Source organism: Seriola dumerili, unplaced genomic scaffold, assembly GCF_002260705.1.
Source record: "Seriola dumerili isolate Sdu_G_001 unplaced genomic scaffold, Sdu_1.0 BDQW01000056.1, whole genome shotgun sequence".
NCBI classification, from domain to species: Eukaryota; Metazoa; Chordata; class Actinopteri; order Carangiformes; family Carangidae; genus Seriola; species Seriola dumerili.
The window spans coordinates 1,889,663-1,910,437 of NW_019174311.1; the positions used below are offsets into that span (position 1 = coordinate 1,889,663).

The window sequence follows — 20,775 nt, forward strand, 5'->3', positions numbered from 1 at the left end:
TCACACTGGCCATGGTCTTGCTCTCTCCTGGAGTCACTGAAGGTGGTACTGAGTTGGTGGTTGGTCTCCTCTAGTGCAAAGTGAGGTGGTTTTCTTGCTTCTGTCCCATTAGTTTCATCATGAAGCCAAAGGGATTGGCAATGAATGCACTGCGCTTCTGGGTCCCTCTTCCCAAGTCCTTTTCCTTGCCTTTCCTCCGGGTCCACTTCACCCGCCTGAGTGTGATGAGCCTTCTCCTTAGGATGTCTGTGAGTTCTGACAAGGCAGTTTTTTCCTCTTCCCCAGAAAGCTTGAACTGGCACTTTAGGGAGTTAAATTCTCATCTCATTGTTGGTTTTCAAAAGGTCGGTGGTTCGGTCCCTGGCTCTGCACGGACAAGATATTGAACCTAAAATTGCCTCAGATGTACTGTCAGTATGAATGAGTGAGCATGAGTAAGTGTGTGTTATTGAGATGCACTGTATGAATAGGTGAATGTGACTCAGTGTAAAGCGCTTTGAGTGGTCGTTAAGACTAGAAAAATCCATTTAACTTATTGACCAGGAGTGTCTCAGTTTTGTTGTATACTAAATTAAAACAACTTCCAGTATAAGCCACAAGTAATTGTGTTGAATACAGACATTTCAAGCAGCTATGCTTGAGTCAATATACAGTCTTGGGGTATGATTTTTGCTTTGGGTGCGAGCTGGGTTCAACTCCTGGACCAGCCCCCAAATATGTTACAGTCTCCCTGTTACCAACCTAACAGGTTCAAACTGGAGATGGGAACATATAGAAGGACGCCAGATAGTGGTTGCCAACTCCAGAAATAAGTTTATTTTGAACATAGCAAAAATGTAAAGCATATAACAAAACTGAAGGAAAAAAGAGGGGTGGAGATCCTGGCCAAAAGAAGGGGAGGCCGCTGAGCCACCCGCACCATGGATTGATAACTGAGCAACCCTCATTTCCAACACCCATTCCTAAAATACAAACAAAACAACAACAACAAAATCCAGCAGCCTGGTACATGTTGGAAAACATGCATCAGTTTGGGAGGAGGTCCCACTCCCAAACACCTGACAGGTAGGGGGCAACAGACAGCTGACTGGTCAACTCCTCAGGTCCCTCCTTTTATTGTCAGGATGTAATTGACTGCAGTTGTCAACAGGTGCTGGACTCCTAATTGAGAGACAGGCAAAGAGAGAGAGCAAAGAAGAGCGAGGGAGAGACCAAAACAAGAAAAAAAACCCCAAAAGGAGCACAGCACCGAACCGGAGCAACGCTTAACACCAGGGGTGTCTCAGTTTTGTTGTATACTGAGAATGGAAACAACTTCCAGTGTAAGCCACACATATTTGTGGTGAATACAAACATTTTTGTGACATAAACAGAGATAGTAGCTTTCTGTGAGTCAATATACAGAATATACCTCAGGGTCTTGGCTATCACATCATGGTTGAGGTGCTTTAAATTCAGCTGAACAAAACTCAAAAATAGTGTATGTTGTATTCATATAATTTGCCAATGAGAATGATGTGATTATGTGCACAGCGCATAAATAAATAGATAATTCAGTGTGTAGTTCTTTAAGAAAATTGCTTCCTTGACAGTTCCCATCATCAGCACATGGTATCATTTTAAAAGTAGCTCCTGAATTCATTGTAAAATCACACACTCACAACTTCCCATGAATCACTGGCAAATAAAAGCTCTCATGTTTGAGTCCAAATGGTTGTTTAAGACCTCCGGAGCTGCTCTGCCGTCCCAGCACACAGTCATCTCCCAAAAATGATCAGAATCACAGCTTCAAGTTTCACTCAGACATGAGTCAGGGCTGAAGGGAAACAGGGAGCAGGCTGGACTGGGGAGTCAAGGCCACCTTGAGGGGGGACATGCCACTTTCCCAGGCTTTTGACAAGCACAACAGCTGAGACACCCCCACCCCCAACACCCATGCACTGCTCCCACGCACAGATGTATGCACGTATGTACTGTACATGAATGTGTGTGGTGTGTGTGTGTGTGTGTGTGTGTGTGTGTGTGTGTGTGTGTGTGTGTGTGTGTGTGTGTGTTGTATGCTTGTGATGTTGTGACATATCAGAGAGAGTTGTGTAATGAGAAAGAGAGGGAGTGAGCTGAGAGATGATGATGTTTTTCTTCCTATCAGCAGCAGGATGATGAGAGTGGAACAGCAGCTGTGCTCTGTCTCTCTCTCTCTCTCTCTCTCTCTCTCTCTCTCTCTCTCTCTCTCTCTCTCTCAATTCAGTTCAATTCAATATGCTTTATTGGCATACATGTCAGGTGGACAATATTGTCAAAGTGTTACAGACAATATAATAATGAAATGAGGAAAAAATACATATATACACACTATCTATCTCTCCACATCTCTGTTGCCAAAGCACTGATGAATACCACATTACTTAGAAAAATGAATCTGGTGTTATTCTGTATTCTTCTTGCTGTTCAAGTCCCATAAGAAGACCAAAGGTCTGTCTTTGACCTCTGATGAACCCATTCTGTCTGTGGCTCTCAGTGTCTGAATGTCCTGAATTTGGTCGCCCTGCCTCAAAGTCAGGTAACACTAACATCCCAGGTTCAATCACAAATAGATTTTCAACTGCTCTTAGAAAGACCCACCGAACCAACCAACAAGGGACATTTACATTTATCTGTCTAGGTGCCAAAACTGCTGAGTTCTTATGTTAAGTTAGCTCTTATAAATGTACAATCCCTTTTTAGTAAGACTTTTAACTGAGTTTATTTTAATCACAGCTTGTTTTTAGAATTTTGGCCCTGGATTATTATTTTCAGGGCTGGTGGTCGGGGTAGTGGGCTAGGTGTTAGGTGTATTTAAAAAGTCTTTTAAATGTGGCCTGCTGCCTTCCAACGAGCTCTCTAGGTTTGAGGCCTGTGTCCTAAAATCTTACTGCATAGACTCTGTCCTCTTTATTAATACTGACCATTCTCCAAAAACCAGCTCCCTGTTCTCTCCTGAACTGTCAGAGTGTTTATCTTCAGTTGTTCTCTGTAATGACAAACTTTTAATTGCTGGTGACTTTAAACATTGATGATATTTCTGATGGCTTTGTCACCAAACTTTTGAACATCATGGAGTCTTTTAATTTCACTTAACTTGTGTCAGGCCCGACTAATAAATGTGGTCATTGATCTAAATGATGCATTTGACACGGTAGCATTATTTTTGACAGGTTGAGAACATGGGTTGGTATCTCTGGGACTGCCCTTCAGTGGTTCTCCTCATACTCTTCTAGCAGAAAATGATTTGTCTATGTAGGGTTTTCATCCTATCTAATCGACAGAAGTTTCTCTGTCTATTGCAGAGACTGGGTGTCTGACTCCTGTCTGACAACAGTGTGGAGCCACAGTGATGATGTCATTATCAAGACCTCCATCTATTGTATTTCAGAGATATCTATTGAAATTAGCATGCTAACCAGCTGCGTCCCGCACCATGTTGTAATACCACTTTATGACACTAGATGCTGTGTGAGCCAGTGTAGCATCTAGTCTGCCCTCAGTCCCATGAAGAAGCTTTAAGAGCTTTAAGTTACACTACACCCCCTGACTAGCATCACAGAAACAGAGATGGCTGAAGCTCCTGGAAAACGATCTTTATCTTGGGTGCCCTGGTGGCTGGCCTGGTGGAGTGCGCACCACAAATGCTTAGTCCTGGCCGCAGTGGCCTGGGTTCAAGTCGGACCCACTGCCCTTTGCTGCATGTCATCCCCCCTCTCTCTCCCTGACTTTCCTGTCTCTCTCTCACTGCAACTATCGGATTAAAAGCAAAAAATGCCCCAAAAAATAACTTAAAAAACAAAAACAATCTTTATCTTCATCCCAAAGGACCGCTCCGACAAGAAACCACATTCAACAGCAAAGGAAAGAAGCAAAACACTAGTAAATCTTGGTGTGGCTTCCAACCACTGGAGACAGCTCTTGGTGAATAAAGAGATGCGGTTTGATTGTTTGAAGTGTTCTTTTAGACTGGTGAGTAACATCTAATATTGGTCTTTAACGAAATGTATCATTAGTGCAACCAATGACAAACCATACTGACAAACATTTCAAGTGGCATAAATGAATGATATTGATGATGTCGACAGACGTTAGAGGTTCAGTAGAATTGAGCCTGTTCTTGTTGGCTGACAGAGTGAATACACGTTGATTGGTCCATAATATTTTAAACACTTTACATTACTATTATGAGATCAGGCAGGATTGAAAGTTCACTAGGCCTTTACATTTTTCTGAGGAGATTTCAGCATCCCTTTGTCTTTCTCAGGACCTGAGCCAGTACAGACACTGCCTCCACCTGTTCCACCAACACCAACGGCAGAGAGTGTACTGACACAGTGAGGAGGGTCCAGGTGAATCTATCACTTTTACAAGTGACACAAAGAGACTGTTTGATCCAGAACCAGCAGGTTCAGGATCTGCTTCTTGGCCTCAGCTGTCAACCTGCTCCACGCTGCACCACTTGTCTATACCACTGTGATTATATCAAAGCCACAGTGTATACATGTTCATACTGCTGATTCAGAATAATGAATATTTATACCATGGTTATACCACTGCCTAATACTGTATTGATTTTAGCATATTCATATCTATCCTTACTATTTATTATACACACACAACAGACCTAACATGTCTGAACGTAAAGAACTTGTATGATCTAAACTAAGTGTCCTCTCACATGTTTGTCTGTATCAGGACCAGAATTCCAGTCCAGTCCTCCCCAGTGATGGACCAGCACCTGCCTTTTCTTCTGTGTCTGGCCTCATCAATCATCAACAACCACATTACAGTAACACCTTGGAGTATTATTATATATTGTCTATACTATGATCTTTTGCACATCCCCTAATCAATTCCTTTTTCACTTCTTGCCCAGCAGGAGTTTCTCATTGTAAAACACATTTGTACATAGTTATAGTATTTTTTGTAGCATTTTTTCATTGTTTAATTTTTTATGTATCTATGTGTGTTTATCTTTTTGACTGTTGCAGTATTTTACCTTTTTATTGTTATTTCCTGTTAATATGTTTATTGGATACATACAGCAGGGGTTTAAAAATGTATCATATAATGCACCAAACACCAAGCCAGATATCTTGTAAGTAAAAACCTAACTGACAATAAACCTTATTTTCTGATTCTGCCTTTGTGATGATGTCATCATCCCTTCCTCATGCTGCTGTAGCCTGACACCCATGTGTCATGCAGTGTCCCCTTGCTTTCATATTTTTAATGATATAAACATACTGTTTACATTACAAGTATTCATAATTTGTTTCAGTGCTGTCAACAATTTTAACAATATCAACAATAAATGCATATGTAAATAATCATTTATAAAGAACATAGGAAAACAACTATATGATTTACTAGATGGGGCAAAGAGGTGAAATGCTGCCCCCTATGGGTGTGGAATAAGTGGCATGATCTTACACATTATACCTTTAAAGTCACAAAACCAAAGGACATTCAAAAGGATTTTTGAGAGAGATTGCAATGGATGGAGAATATAAACCAACTCTGAATAATAACACTTAAAAAATGGGCAGGTAAAGGTCTGACTAAATACATTGAGATAGTTACAGATAAAGGAATAGACAATTTATCAAAGTTATATGATCTACCTGATCGAGTTAACACGAAAAACAGACTAGGCTAGATTTACTGAATTTTGGAAGAAGAATCCAGAAACCAAGAAATTAAAGTAACCGTAAGCTGGGAGAAGGAATTGAATGTAATTATATCACCAAAAATATGCAAGGACATAAATAATAATAATAATACATGGAAAACCACTAGTTCAATAATTTAGAGAGGATTCTTGGAAAATTCAGTCATGGTTGTCACACCTGTCACCCAAGCAAAGTGCTCAAAGGACACAATTTTGCTGGACAAAAGGTGGGAAGGGTATAGAATAGCTTTATAGTTTAAAATGAGTTTTCTCTCTCTCTTCTTTTTTAAGTGGATTTATCTTGCTAAATTTACTTGTTTAATCAGCTATATATATATAGATATAGATATATCTATATCTATATAGATATATATATATATGTATGTATGTGTATATGCATATATGCAGCCTATGTGTCTGTGTATTTTATGGAGCTAGATAAATTTTTTGGGTGAGGTGGGGGGTGGGGGAATATTTCGTTGAGTTGTTGAGAGGTGGCCACTGTAAGGGATGGAAATTTGACAAATAAAGAGTATTAAAAAAAAGGAGGTTGGCTGCTATATGGAAAGATCTGTGTAGCAATGATCAAGTAGTTACTGGATTCATTATGCCATCTTGGTGCCAGTGGGCAATTTTTTTATATAGGTGCAGATTCTGCCACAAACTCAAGTGGTGTATTGACCACTTCTTTCCTCTTAGCATGTGCATTTAAAAAATAACAGGTCAAGACATGTTAACAGAGACTGATTAGAGGGCTCCATTTACTAAGGTCATGCAGATTGTGATTGTGCAATGAAAAAAATAACTGATGAACATTTTGATTACTGTAACAACAAACAGAAGAGTTGAAACTGTCTGAACTACAGATTGCAACTTCTGTCTTTTTTCTCTTATTAGAGATTCACAGTGAACAGCAGTGGCCTGTGTATATTTCTATTTGTCTTATCATTTCACTAACACTGGAGGGCAGCAAAGAGTGTGCACAGGGTAATGTCAGGACAAGGCTGTTGGTTCAGTTACTTCAGGGTACTCACATTTTGTTGTGTGTTTGTATGTACACTGTTGCACCACAATACATGCACAAAGAACACTGAGTGGCATTCCAGATGTTTAGTTTGACATCATTCTCTGTCAGTGTCTCTGAAAACACTATGTTGTAAAACTTCTTTACATTAAACATATTATATACATGATGTGTCTGTGATATTTACTGCTGAGTTGTACTCAGGTTTAGATACCACACTGTAAAATAATAATCAGTGTGTCAGTGTCTCTCATGTCTTTTGGATCCCTCAGGATCCTCAGCTAAACATCATTATTTTCAAAGCACTGTGTGAAATTTTCATGTTCAAAGTCACTACGGTCCTGATACAGATCTGCATACAGACATGAAGACCTTTTTACCTGCCCAGGGAATTCCCAGTGCTTTTTATCACAGCTGTGTATGTCCACCCTTGAGCTAGTGCTAAACTAGCTATGGGCAAACTGCATGATGTCATTAGCAGGCAACAAAACAAGCTACCAGGCAGTATTTTTAACCACACCAGTCTCCAGACTGTTTTACCTAAACTCCACAAGAACGTTGATGTTAAAACAAGGAAGTGCAAAACAGTGGACCAGGTTTATACAAATATGTCTGGAGCCTACAAAATACCCCAGCGAGAAAATCTGATCGTTTGTCTTTCTGACTGTAGTCTGAGAATACAAACCCCTCATCAACAGATCAAACTCTCAGATGAACCTGCAGATCTGGACCAAAGAATCCTGTTCAGCACTATGGGACACAATGTGCAGGACACATTGAATACTACACCTCCACATTGTTTGCATCCATCAACTTCTGTGTTGATAATGTTGGTATGAAAAAGTACACTAAGGTGTTCCCTAATCACACTGTTAAGACAAAAAGATCCTTGAGAGACATTTGGAGGTTCTTCAATTTGAAACTGTGGAGGAACCTCTTAAGGTGCTTTGAGGAACTTTCAAGAAAAGGTTATTAGAAGAACTCGCTTTTAAGGTTACTTAAGATGGTGGAACATTTATAATATGCTAAAGTAAATAAATAGAAAACTCATAAATATATAACACTGAGTAAATGTATTATTTCAATAATATATGAATCCAACTATTCAATTTAAAAATATGTGAAAGTGTGTACAGCTTTGGTTCAACAGCAGAGTGCAATTGCTACTTATCCTATGTATTTCTTGTTGGTTTCACACAAATTTAGATGTATCAGTGCAATCATGTTGACCTGACTGCAAAGGTGTGTAATAGTGAGAAACTGGTGAAAATATATATTTTTTGTGATTTGATTGAATGTGCATGAGTTGTATAATTTGGTGATTTCATTTATACTGGTAAACGCGGAATACAAATTCATTTGTGTACGTTTTGTCTTGAATAATTCAATGTTTGCCAGTAAACTTGACACCCTTTATAAACATGTGCTGGGTGAGGATGGTGGAGAAACTATTTGGGGAAGAGAAGCCTCAGTCAGTCTGTAGAAGATGAAAAGAGCTTGCGTTTAGTTCGGGTTCCATCTGATTCTGTTAGTGCAGACAATATGGACAGGAAAAGCACAGTGGGGCGAAATAAACTGGCCAGCATCCAAAATCCCCGCCTGTCCTGAAAGAGGCACGGTTGACGTACTACACATGGGCGGGGCTGAACACTGCCGCCCGTAACCACGACAACGACCGCACTAGCCGGTCTGCGTCTTTAAAAGGTGGGGTGAGTGCGTGACACGGCCACATAATGCTACGTAGCTAATGAGCCAATACACAACTTCCTGGAGTGGAGGCATTTATCAGAGCCAGGAGTCTGAGTCTGGAAATCAAAACTGAACGTCAGAGAAGCGCGTAGGCTGTATCTGTGATTAATTCACCACTAATACCCGAGCACAGCTTCTACTTAGCGGGGAAACAGCCGGGCGGACGCTGTTAGCCTTCTCCATTCTGACAGTTAGTTAGCTAGATAACGTCTCCTGTTTAAAATGGCCACAGATGAGCTCTCGTCCAAGCTCAGCCGTCGGCTGCAGATCGAAGAAGGAGCCGAGGACCCAGTTGCCGTGGACGCACCCGAAGACCAGAACGGGTCGGAGGAGAAACCCAGTACGGCCAACGCAGACTCGGAGCTGGGTGCCAAGCTTATGCGACGAGGAGAGCTGAACGAGGGGCAGGGTGAGCCCTCCCAGCCCAGCATGAAGGTCTTCAACCCCTACACCGAGTTCAAAGAGTTCTCCAGAAAGCAGATCAAAGACATGGAGAAGATGTTCAAAATGTGAGTGTGACAGTCTAGGTTTGTCTTGGTGGCTCCTGGCAGCTTGGAGGCCACATCTTAGACCTGCCTCCAGGCCAGTGGTTCCCCATTTTAATCTGACATGAGTCAGTTGCTTTTGTCAGGGAAGTTTGTTCATATAAGGAAGTTGAGCTGGCATGTTGCTCATGTAGTCACAACTTCACAAAACAGAAATTATAATCTCATATCATTTGTGTAATACCAGATAGCAACAAAGAACCACAAAATAACACAATCTGAATATTAATTTAAGGAAGGAGGAAATATTGTTACATAATACAAGCTTTACAACAGCACGCAGAGCTCAGGAACTGTTGATGTGATAGTTGTTGTACATTATGAGATGAACAGTTAATAAGAAAAAACACTAATTATAAAGAAAATAATGTTTGCAGCTTTACTATATGTTAAGCCTAATGTACTCACTGATTTCTGTAGCTGGAGTGATTGCAGGGTGGGGACGCAAGTAGGTTACAAGGAAATGAGATAAGCCTTTCTGTGTGTGTAAATTGTTCTCAGTTCAGGACCTGATGTGTGGTTAATAGATCAACTATTGTGGTGAACTGACCTCTTCAGTTTGTTACAGATTCAGTGAATGAATTATTCATTTTGACTGAGAATGAATAATTAATTTTAAATGTAATTATGCACATTAGTCCAACACTGAGGATAGTTTTGTCTTCACAAGATCAGACACAATGAAAGATTGAACATTCAGAAATCAGGAATCGCGAAACTCTGTTAAAGTTCAACTTAGTCTGGCTCTCTGGTTATCTGGTTTCACTGAGCCTAACATTGGCCATCCTGGTTTACTCTGGGTTTACCTGTCCACTACCAGCATGTTCATGAGAAAGAGATGAAGTGGTTAATAACAACCAACATCATCAGAACCATGAATGACTTATTGAATAAGACGGTGAATATGAAACAGTGATACCTGTGCGAAAATTAATTTATAGCAACAGCTCAACAATTGATATTCAGTGTGGAAACTAGAAAAAAATCTGTATTACTATTATTGTTATTATTATTATCTGTATTATAATACACAATTGTTGCACGTTTTTAGTTCAAAGTATTTTTCTCTGATGATGAACAAACTTAATGAATATGTGTTCCAGCTGAAAGTAACAACAGACTGTTTCTGTTGCCAGTGCATAGAGGAGAGGAGAGGAGAGGAGAGGAGAGGAGAGGAGTAGTTAACGATGAGGTCCATCTCACTGGCATTTATAATTATAGGAAACATTTAATGCATCAGGCTTATTTTGCTCATCAAAGTCATAAGAGGTTTAGTTTTTATTTCCAATTGTCATAACAGAGTCTCCTCATGTTATTCTGAGCTGCAGTGATGACGAAGAGAGTAAAAACATCAACACAGTATATTAAAGAAACTTTGTATACTTAAAATAGAGCTATAATAGTTATTATGTTGTTATTTAGTGCTATAAACACTCTTGTCCCTGTCGGGATGCTGTAGGAATGATGGCTCCATGTTTCCAGCGATCTGATTGGTCAGTAGTCAGGCTGTTGGAAGGTTTCATTTGGGTCCTCTGAAGTGAACCTGCAGTGGGGTAGGACAACATACAAAATATCGTTAGCAACAAGTTACATGACAGTGTTTCACTCACACTTGTACACTGATAATAGTGAACTTAACTGCATTAATTCAGCTCTGTGGTAACTGTTGAAGGCATCACTGGTTATACATATCTCTTGGTCTAATCGGAAATGAGTGTTGTTGAGGCTGCTTGACTGCACAGTGAGTCACATTCAGCAGCTGAGTTGGAGCTGAATGGCAGGAATTCAGGGTCAGCCAGCATTGAACATGATGCCTGGTAGCAGCAGCAGGCGGTGTGGGTGGTAGGTGTGGTGAAATGACCACTTCCTCTTACTTCTACTGTTCTCTGACTTGTGCAGGGAATTTAGTCTGAACCTGTGAAATCCTGAAAAGCACAGACAGTGGCAGTTATTGTTACTAGCAACTACTGCACATCTAGTAATACATCTTGGTCTAACAAAGAGTCTTCTGTTGAGACATGTCTTTCTAGTTGAAGAGCTCCAGTTTTCAGTCAGGTTGACTCTGAGGTTTTGTTTTTGCATGACCATAAATTTAGGGTGTTTTTGTGTGATGCTCTGCCCAGATTCTTCAGCTTCCTATCATGTCCAGGCCTGTCCAGGTATTTTAACTGCACTACTTTCTACACATACTTTCTGTACAGCCATCTTCAAAGGATTCAGACCCAATCAGACCTGTATGATTTCAGCATTTATCTCGTCACTTACACTCATTACAATTCACATTTTTCTTTTTAGTGTGATGGAGAGGAAGTGTGTCCCCAATCAAACTAATCAATAAATGGATAGATAATTAGACCGCCTGTGTTAGAGTGTAATACCCTATTAATCCTGCCCAGTCACAAAACTACAGTATAATTGCAGCCAATAGAGTGCTGTAGGGATGATGTTAGCATCACTCTGGTTCCTTCAGCAAAATGCCAATAGGATTGTTACACTGGTTTTTGAATGAACAAAAACTCTGTGACAAACAATAGTTTATGATCCTGATAGGTTTAGTCCAGCAGGATCATCTTCACCATTGAACACCACTTTATGATGTTTGAAGCCTAAATACAATCAGCAGAAGTAAAAAACTAATGCTAGGCTATAAACCAACTACACCACGGTCACATGACTTCAACGTCACCAGCGCTACACTTCAGCTTGTAGTTTGATTTAGCTCTGACCTCTTCTACAAAAGCCTTTCTTCTGACAGAGTTAGTGACAGTTTGTAGAAACACAATGAGGCTGTAAAGGTGGACTGGTGAGTAGATCAGTTTTCATGTTCAATGTGCCGATGTTTAACGTCCCCGACAACCTCTGTAGTGTCATTTAGACACTTGTTAGCAACCGGGACGTAAAAGCTTCAAGAAATCAGTTCCTGTGGCACTCTGATTTATATACTCTATATATTTGATTGGCAGCTGACCCAGCAAGGGCACCTAGACATAATGTAAATAATCTAGTGTGTAGGTAAATTATAGTCTCAGATTAAATTAAAATAATCATCTTTATGCACCGGACCAATCAGCACACACAGTGGTAGTAATTGTCGTACTGATGGATTTGGGTTGGCACAAAAATTGGGTGATGCTTGGGTTTGGCTGATAAAAAATGTGAAGGAGAACACTGAACATCCTCCTTCATGTGAAATAAAGCCCTCTTTATTTTTCTCAGAAGTCTCTTTGGAAAATGAACATCTTAAAATAGACTTGGAACTGTGCCAACCAGTGAGACCAAGTTAGAAAACTTAGATTTAAAAGTTCCTCAACTCGGACACCGGAGAAGGTCAACAATTGAAGAACTCATGCTCGCATGTATCTGGTCTGTGGGAGCAGGTCAGATAACAGACTATGTAAATAAAGTCCCACTATTGACTATGGAGTGAGTATACAGGAAGTAATTAACTTGTCTGCCTGCCAGAGAGGAAATGCACCCTGATGAGCACACACTTCCTGTAGCTGAGCGTAGAACTGACTACAGCTGTTAGCCCTGCGCTGTGCAGCACCTGTCCGTCTGTTGATCCCTCTGTTGAGGAAAGAGATATTTACAAGCCCTTTCATACACAGCGAGTCCAGAGCGTCTCTTTATATTATAGAACCTCAAACAGAACCAGACTCATGGTGGATGGTTCCATGGGGTGGTGGTGTAGTAATATCCCAATATTAATAACAAAAGACAATAATATGACAACTAATAGGACTAATAATAACATAATTGTTTAATGATAATTATAAGTGTAGCAGCAGTTGGTGGGGTGGGATCATGGGGTGGTGGTGGTCTGCAGCCACAGATCCAGACTTTACAGATTGCAAATTACAGCCTGTAGCTGCTAGGGCTGTGTATCGGCAAGCATCTAATACATAATTCAGTATTTTGTGATGTGTTCCCATATTGTAAGCAAGAGTGAACTTCTTTATGCAGTCAGAGCAGATTGCATTTGCATTTATCATGTCTCTGTAACATCCCGCGTCACAGCAGTGCTCTACGTTGTTTCCCAAACCAAGCAGGACATGGTCTCAGAGGTGCTCTCACAGTGTTCTGGTTTGTAGCAGTGGCAATGCAGTTCTTGTTAGGTCACCTTTGATCACTGTGATCCTTACACACTGATACGATGCTGCTGGAGAGAAAACATTTGTTTCAAATGAATGAAAGCTTTGGCAGAGAGATCAGATACTGCTCAGCTAAAATGGTCACAGCCTGAGAAACAAACTCCAGGCCTGTCCTCCGTAAACACACCACCCCAGCAGAGACCTTTGGAAAGTACCCATGAAGGGAGGGGCCTGGGAGCCTTTGTGTGCAGTGCATTCTGGGTTTTGTATGATTTTCTACTTTAAATATACAACCTTCCTCTCAGTTCCCTCCAGCTATAAGATCATTTAGTTTGTGAAAAATTCAAATTCTATAATAATATTATTCATCAGCAACAGGATCATCCACAGAACACACTTTCATTTTTCTCACAGAATCTATTAGCACTGTTTGACATTTAAAGTTGGGTTTATATATGACACAAGAAGATTTCAGCTGTTGATAGCATCACAACAGACAGTGGCAACAGTGGTGCTGACACTGTTCGATATTCTCTCACATTCACTTGAGCATGAGGTAACATCTGCTGATGGAGAACCCAGGTCCCTGCTGTACCTGCTCATACAAAGCCGTAAACCCAGGCTTGGTCACCGTGCTGAGAGGCATCGTATCTTTCTCTATGAACTGTTATTCCCTGAGTAATTTCCCCGTGCCATTTTGAATTACGTTCATATGGAGTTATGCTTTCAAACACTTCGGTCAGTGATCCTTGTCGGGTGGTATTTGGCTTACCGGACACACTGGTGGTCAGCATTGTAGCCGTGCAACTATGATACATGGCTTTGTGCTGATAGAGGTTAGTAGTGTTGCCTTGTGACGTAGCAACATTAGCAAGGCAGGTTCTGCACAATACCTGACGCTGTGCAGCATCTTCCTTTGTTAAAGCCAAAACACTTCCACACAGCCGATGTACTGCTCCTCTTAGACACTAAAGTTTCCTCAGTGCCAGGTTCTGTCGAGCCATAGGCCATTATACAACAGGTCAAAGTGTAGCGCGCCAAGCTGTTGCTCCCTTTTTAGCCAACTGCTCTACCCTCGCTTGCATGTTACGTGAACGGAGTGTAATTACAGCCTTTGTGGTTAGAAAATCACGTTTTATCATATTATCGCAAATGCGATTAATCGTTCAGCCGTATCTCAACCTTTTTTCAGCTCATCACATCATGTTTTTTTTTGGCTCACTCTATTGTTTGTTGTGGTTTCTTGATTTTTCTCTGATCTTGTTCCATCTTTTTATTTTTTTCCTGCACTGGTTATTTCTTATTGTTGTCTAACGTCTGGCTCCAGCTGGCCTCCTTTCCACAAATCCTTGTGGATGTGATGTGACTCGATCCATCTCAGTCCAGACCTGAGTGCACCTGGAGCCTGCATTCAGTGTCACCTCCTGAGTAGAGCCCTGATTTAGGTCCAGGGAGTTGTCCCACAGTGAGCAGCAGAACCAGAGAACAGATGCATCTTGGGTTGTTTAAGTTCCTGCAGTGGAGTGAACTGTTTTTATTCAGTATAAACACTTCCAGAGTAGCAGAAAACTGTTACTAAGAGATGTTGTATTTGAATCTTTAAGTATTTTTTCAGAGCTATGAGTATCACAAACTAAATGCCATTCACTGTCATTATATTGTCTGCTACCCTTCAACCTCTAAACCTGGATAAGTAAAACCCACTACCTGCATAGCTACACCTGGTCTTTCAGCTCTGTAACAAAGCAGTTTTCTCCCTTTCTCCATAATGTTCAGGTATGATGCTGGGAAAGACAACTACATCGACCTTATGGAGCTGAAGCTGATGATGGAGAAGCTTGGTGCTCCACAGACACACCTCGGCCTGAAGAACATGATCAAGGAGGTCGACGAGGACCTTGACAACAAACTCAGCTTCAGAGAGGTGAGAGGAGAGAGCCAGATCAGAATCAGTGATGTGATGCTCCTTCTATCTACATCATGTCTCAGTGTTCCCCCTGTCCTCTTCAGTTCCTGCTGATCTTCAGGAAGGCAGCAGCAGGAGAGCTGGCGGAGGACAGCGGTCTCAGTGTCCTCGCTCGCCTCTCTGAAATCGACGTCTCCACAGAGGGGGTCAAAGGAGCCAAGACCTTCTTTGAAGCCAAAGTAGGTTTACTCTCAACTTCTAAAACAAACAGACAATGTGTCATCAGTGAGTCAGACCTGGTGGTCCAGGAACCACCTCATCAAACACGAGCTTCATCAGGTTACTCAGATCATCTGCACAACATTTAGTGTCTCTGGTATATGTTTGATTAGAGATTTGTAGCTACAACTGCAGGTACATTTGATACAACAGGTTGTGTGGTGAAGATGAAGTGAAAAAGTCAAAGTGACAGAACAAAACTTGTGATTCAGTAAAGTGACCAGTGATGTGACTGTCCCACTGTAATTTAATACTTAATTAAAAGCTAATTTAAAGCTAATTACATCTAGCTTTCAAAGCATAGCACAGTATGTATGTTGCCTCCTGGTGATCTGACCAGAGTCACTGACATGAAACAAAACAAAACAAAATATTTTCTTCTTTCAAGCTCCCATGTTGTAGAAAGTGAGAATTGTCTTTTCCGATGTTTTTTGTTTATAAAAAGTCCAGCAGTTTGAGAAACAGTCAGACCAACAGTCATGTCGCAGTCAAAGTCACTGAGATCATCACTTAGTTATCGCTTTCTGTCTCATTTTTTCAAATACATGGTAGCAGTGAATCCTCACGGTCAAGTGTCATGCCAGCTCATTGTCCTGTGGGTGTTAGTGACGCACTCTGTGCCCCCCACTGTCAGTTACAGCTCATATCCACTCACCTCTCAGATGTTGTCCCTTCAAAGGTTCTTTTAAATCCATGCACTTTTCACACTTGTTTTCAAGCTCCACATTTCATCTGCAGTAACTGCAGCGTCATCTTCTGACGTTGATTTAAATTCGGATATGACTGTTGCATTGTTGGCCGACTTGTAGTCTTTGATATTCAGTGCAACACACAATGTTGTTGCTAATCACAAGATACAGGTTCCTCCCAAACCCAAGTGATTTGCCTTTACAGGCAACAGTTGTGATTCTCTGTCAGCTGACCACTGTGTGCTTCCTGTGGACAGGTCCAGGCCATCAGCGAGTCCAGTCGGTTTGAGGCAGAGATCCGCCAGGAGCAGGAGGCCAAGAAGAAGCAGGCCGAGGAGCAGAAACAGAGACGAGCTGCTTTCAAAGAACTGCAGTCGGCCTTCAAGTGACCCCCCCCCCTCCTCACCTCAGGACCTTTCACTCTCTGTGCTGTACTAATGCTGTTATTTTGTTAATGCTCCGTGTATGACAGTGGTAAACCTGAGTCAGCCACCGGCCAGAAGTCCCACACATGCTGATCACTAGTCTTTGATACAGTGGACTAGATACACACTGAAAAATCATCACTGTCCATGCTTATGCAGATAATCGATTAGGAATCAAAGATCATCTGTACATTTAGCTCAGTAACACCCTCAAACATCAAAATACAAGTGAAATAAAGGTTTAGTGTAACGACAGTCTGTACTGAGCTAAATGAACCGAAGACTCTTACAGTCTGACATTAGTCACTGTGTCTGCAACAGCAAAGAACCATTTTTACCCAGATATAAACTCTTTGGCCCCTGTGCTGGCACAGCGGGGCGCTGATAAAATTCATCATTTTATCATTATGGCCTCATGGGATCATAAACAGCTGCACATTCAGCCTTCATGATTAGTATTTGATTATCTTACCTGTACCTAAAACCACACACACACACACACACACACCGACACAGCCAGCTGTTGACTACCTGCTGTGTCTGGAGTCCAGTTCCCAGTATTTACGTACAGGTGATGAATGCACTTATTGCACTGTCCTGGCTACAGTGTTGACCTATATTTGATTGACTTCATTCATTCCAGAACTCATATTAAATCCACAGTAAGACTTTGCAGTCATTCGATTCATCTATCTATAGTGTTGCATGTTGAACAAAGAGCTGAGCTCCACAGTGTCACTCTCTGCTCTGTATTTTTGTGGGTGTAGATTGTGGTGGTTGTGGTTGGGGGTGGTAGTTGGTGGTGGTTTGTGGGACCTTTGATAAACAGACAGCTTTAGAATAAGGTTCTTTTAGGAAAATGGGTCTGTCTTGTCTAGTTCTGGTCATTATTCCCATCATGCATCATCTTATTCGCCAACCTCACTGCTGAAATGTGTGGATGTAGCGACTGTTCTCCAACCACAGGAACCACCACACACTTTGAAACTTTCACAATCAGTTGAAAGTGAAGTGTCTCCGTGGTCCATGAGCTACTTCCTGCTTCATCTGGATTCACTTTAGTTTTCATTTTCTGATCAGCGGTTTGGTCCGTGAGTAACATGCTTCTGTGCCTGATGGAAACGACAGCCAAACTGTGCAGATCATGTTCTCGTTTTGTCACCTGATGATGAACCTGGAGGTTCAGAACATCACCTGTGCCATTCCAGCAGTTAGACCAGTGCCACTCACAGCTTCACAGCTTCCACTGCTTTATGTTTCCCACTGTTCTCTCACTGTCAAGTTGTGACTAATGTGAAATCCTTCTTCCTGAATTGAAACCAGCCTTGAATGCTAATCCACTCGTTTCCTGTGGCCCTCACCAGTTGTGAGATCAGCTGGTGGGATCTGTGTATTTTCTGTAATCAGGTAAATCTTTTTAGCCAAGAGATTTGCACATTTTGCACTTACTTGGTCATTTGATGTAAGTGTGTTGATCAGTAGATAGTAGATTAAACTTTGGCATTGTTAAATTTAATTCAACATTGTCTTTGAGACTAGGTGTTAATCCTGAAGATTGTTAAATCGACAGTAGCACAATTACTGTTACACCAGAGATTAGACAGATAATGAAACATCATTGATTTGAAAGATAATCAGCACATGATGTTTGTAACATGAACTCATCTTTCACTAACATGTGGGACCTTTAACCTCTTGGTCATCTGTTGGTGTGTCTGTTAAAAATCAGTTCAAACAAATGAAGAACAACCACATCATTTGTTTGAACCGACTGTGAGGTAACCCACAGCTTGTTCATTCACTGTGATGGCTCCATGAATCCCTCACTGAGTGAGGAAGACTTTGTGTTAATAACCTCACCTCTCTCTGCAGTCGCACACTCTCTGGTGCCAAGTCACATTTTTCTTCACTTCTGGTTTACTCTCAGTGTGGCTTACTGGTTTCCTCCATGTTAAGAAAAGAGAAGAACAAATGGCGTCATGTCCTGCAGTAGATCAGAGTGATAATTTGAATGAAGGCTGCTCTGTGAGTGTAGTTATGTAATGGAGTAATGGGCCAATACAAATACACAGACCTGTATAAACTGTATGTGTGGGACTGATAACTAAATACGACTGAGTATTGTTGTATTGTATTATTCTGTGTGCTAATGTGTTGTAATGAAACACTGTCATACAGCCACATGACCTGACCCTGCATTTGTTTGAAATGATTCATAGAACAGATGTACTGTGTGTTGACAGGTGTTTCTTCAGAGAGACAAAGATTAGATTCGATCTTCAGGATTCTCACTCAGTCTATTAAATCTAAATCTGGGGACTTTAGTTTTTGTATTGTGGCACAGAACAATATCAATTATTTTATAGAAGATTTTTCTATTTTAACACTTTGCTGTTGAGCCACTTTGTAAATGTGTGAGGGAGGAACTTTTGGATACTGTATAAAATAATATGCAAGCTCCCTCAGTGTAGTTACTGACACAGCACTGTCTGTTGATGCCAGGACTCACCGCACCGTGACTGAAACGTTCTTCATGAGGAACCGAACAAATATTTCATCACAGTATGAAACACTGTCTCTGAAGCTTCCTCCCAGCTCATTGTTGATGACTCAACACTCTGGTTTCTGCAGCTTCATCAGTGAGCTGGGAGGACGTTTCGGGGGTTTCAGGGTCTTAGCTTGTTGCTTTGTTGTGTAAAGTGGAGGATGATTTTGTCAGATCATCCTGTTTTTCCTGTTATGTATCATTTATACAGTAAGGCTCATAGTTCAACAGAGGCCTGTCCCAGTCATTTCCTGTTGTAACTCAACACTGTCAGCTGTCACATTTGGATCATTATGTTGGTTTGTTGGTGCAGATTTTCAGTGCCAGTATTCAAGAGAAACACAGTTACTGTTCTTTAGTTCTTGATGAGCAAACCCTTCATCATCATGCCTCCTCTGTGGTTCTCCAGCAAACTTATACCAGCACTGTGTTATACTGGAGGTGTAACAGGAAACTAAAGTATTATTTATTTTAGACATCATCCCATTAAACCTCATTGATGGAGAACAGTGACTTCAGTGCACACACAGTGGAGTCCATGTGTCCTTCTACTGAATTCTCTTCATGTCCTTATTGTTAAAGTGCCAAATGTTTCGACTACTGTCATTATGTCCAGTTCAGTGGAGCTGTTCACTCCACAGCAACACAAATGTGAATGGAGATGATATTGATGATGAGATACAGTTATTCAGAGAGCTGTTGGCTGATGTCAGTGTTGTTGTTGGTGTTGTTGTCATGGATCTAACTTTGCCTCTGACAGACACATTTCCTCTTGTTGTTGCTGTGCCCTCCTCGCTCACTGCTGATGTTCAGAAACTCAACTGTGAACTGTGTTGAATGTGAAAACTTCACTGTGAGCCTGGAGGGAGTGTGTGGTCTCTGCTCTGTACGACATGATCAAGGAGGGTTTAACTAACATGTTTTCCTTCTATGTTTTCACTTCATTTTCTATTTTTGTTAGTATTGGCAGTTGTATTGTCTTGTATGCTGATAACAAATGAGGAGACTCTCTAATACATCTTCATTTTGATTTTCAATAAAACATCCTTTTGTCGCAGTAGATTGTAGTGTGTTGTCACTGTCTAATTGTTCACAATGTCAAGAAGAAACAAGACCAGGTCTAAACCTAGTACATGTCTGGACCACTTATGGTCAAATCCTAAATGTACACACTATAATTGAATCATAATTGGTCAGGTTTGTAGGCTTCACGTCAGCTCAACCTAGTAACTTCATTCAAAAAACTTCTTAGTAGGAAAAATTCCAAAACTCTGTTTAATTTTCAAAATTAGAATTTTATCAAAGACAGGGAGGAAGCTAACAGGCTAACAGCAGCAGCAGCATTTGTTTCTCATTGGTAACAACAGTGTTGGAAGCTACTTTGAAAGCAGTTTTGCAAGATACCAATTACTTTACACTGGGAGAAGTTGAACTACAGCAGAGCTACTGTAGGGAAAATCTAGTTAAGTGAAGCTACTTAGAAAAAGTAATTTAAACTACTTTGTAAGACAGTGATGAAATTGACAATGTACATGTGATACAAAATTTTAACAAACTATAATACAAAAGATTCCCATGCTGGCAAAACATGCCACTCAGTTGAGTTTATTGCAAAAAGTGCCAACTTGTTCACAGATTATAACATCAACCAACAAAATAAAATGCCCCAATATTCAAGGGAAAGTGCTGGAACGTCAGCTTTGGTATGACCATGGTGATTCTTCCTCATGCTGATTCAGGGGGTTTATCTACGATGATGTCCCTGCTGTGTGAGCACTGAGCTACATGGGCTGGTCAAAGGGGGTTCAATTACAGTAGAGAAGTAAT

General features: G+C 41.0%; 1 protein-coding gene across 1 annotated transcript; it reads left to right on the forward strand.

Annotated features, from left to right (window-relative positions):
* The first annotated feature begins 8,425 nt into the window (after positions 1-8,425).
* Positions 8,426-20,008, forward strand: LOC111219037 (EF-hand domain-containing protein D2-like). The gene is made up of 4 exons (XM_022741603.1): positions 8,426-8,977; positions 14,881-15,028; positions 15,115-15,249; positions 16,236-20,008. Exons 1-4 carry the CDS (start codon positions 8,691-8,693, stop codon positions 16,365-16,367), a joined length of 702 nt encoding a protein of 233 aa, XP_022597324.1. The 5' UTR covers positions 8,426-8,690; the 3' UTR covers positions 16,368-20,008.
* Positions 20,009-20,775: the final 767 nt, after the last annotated feature.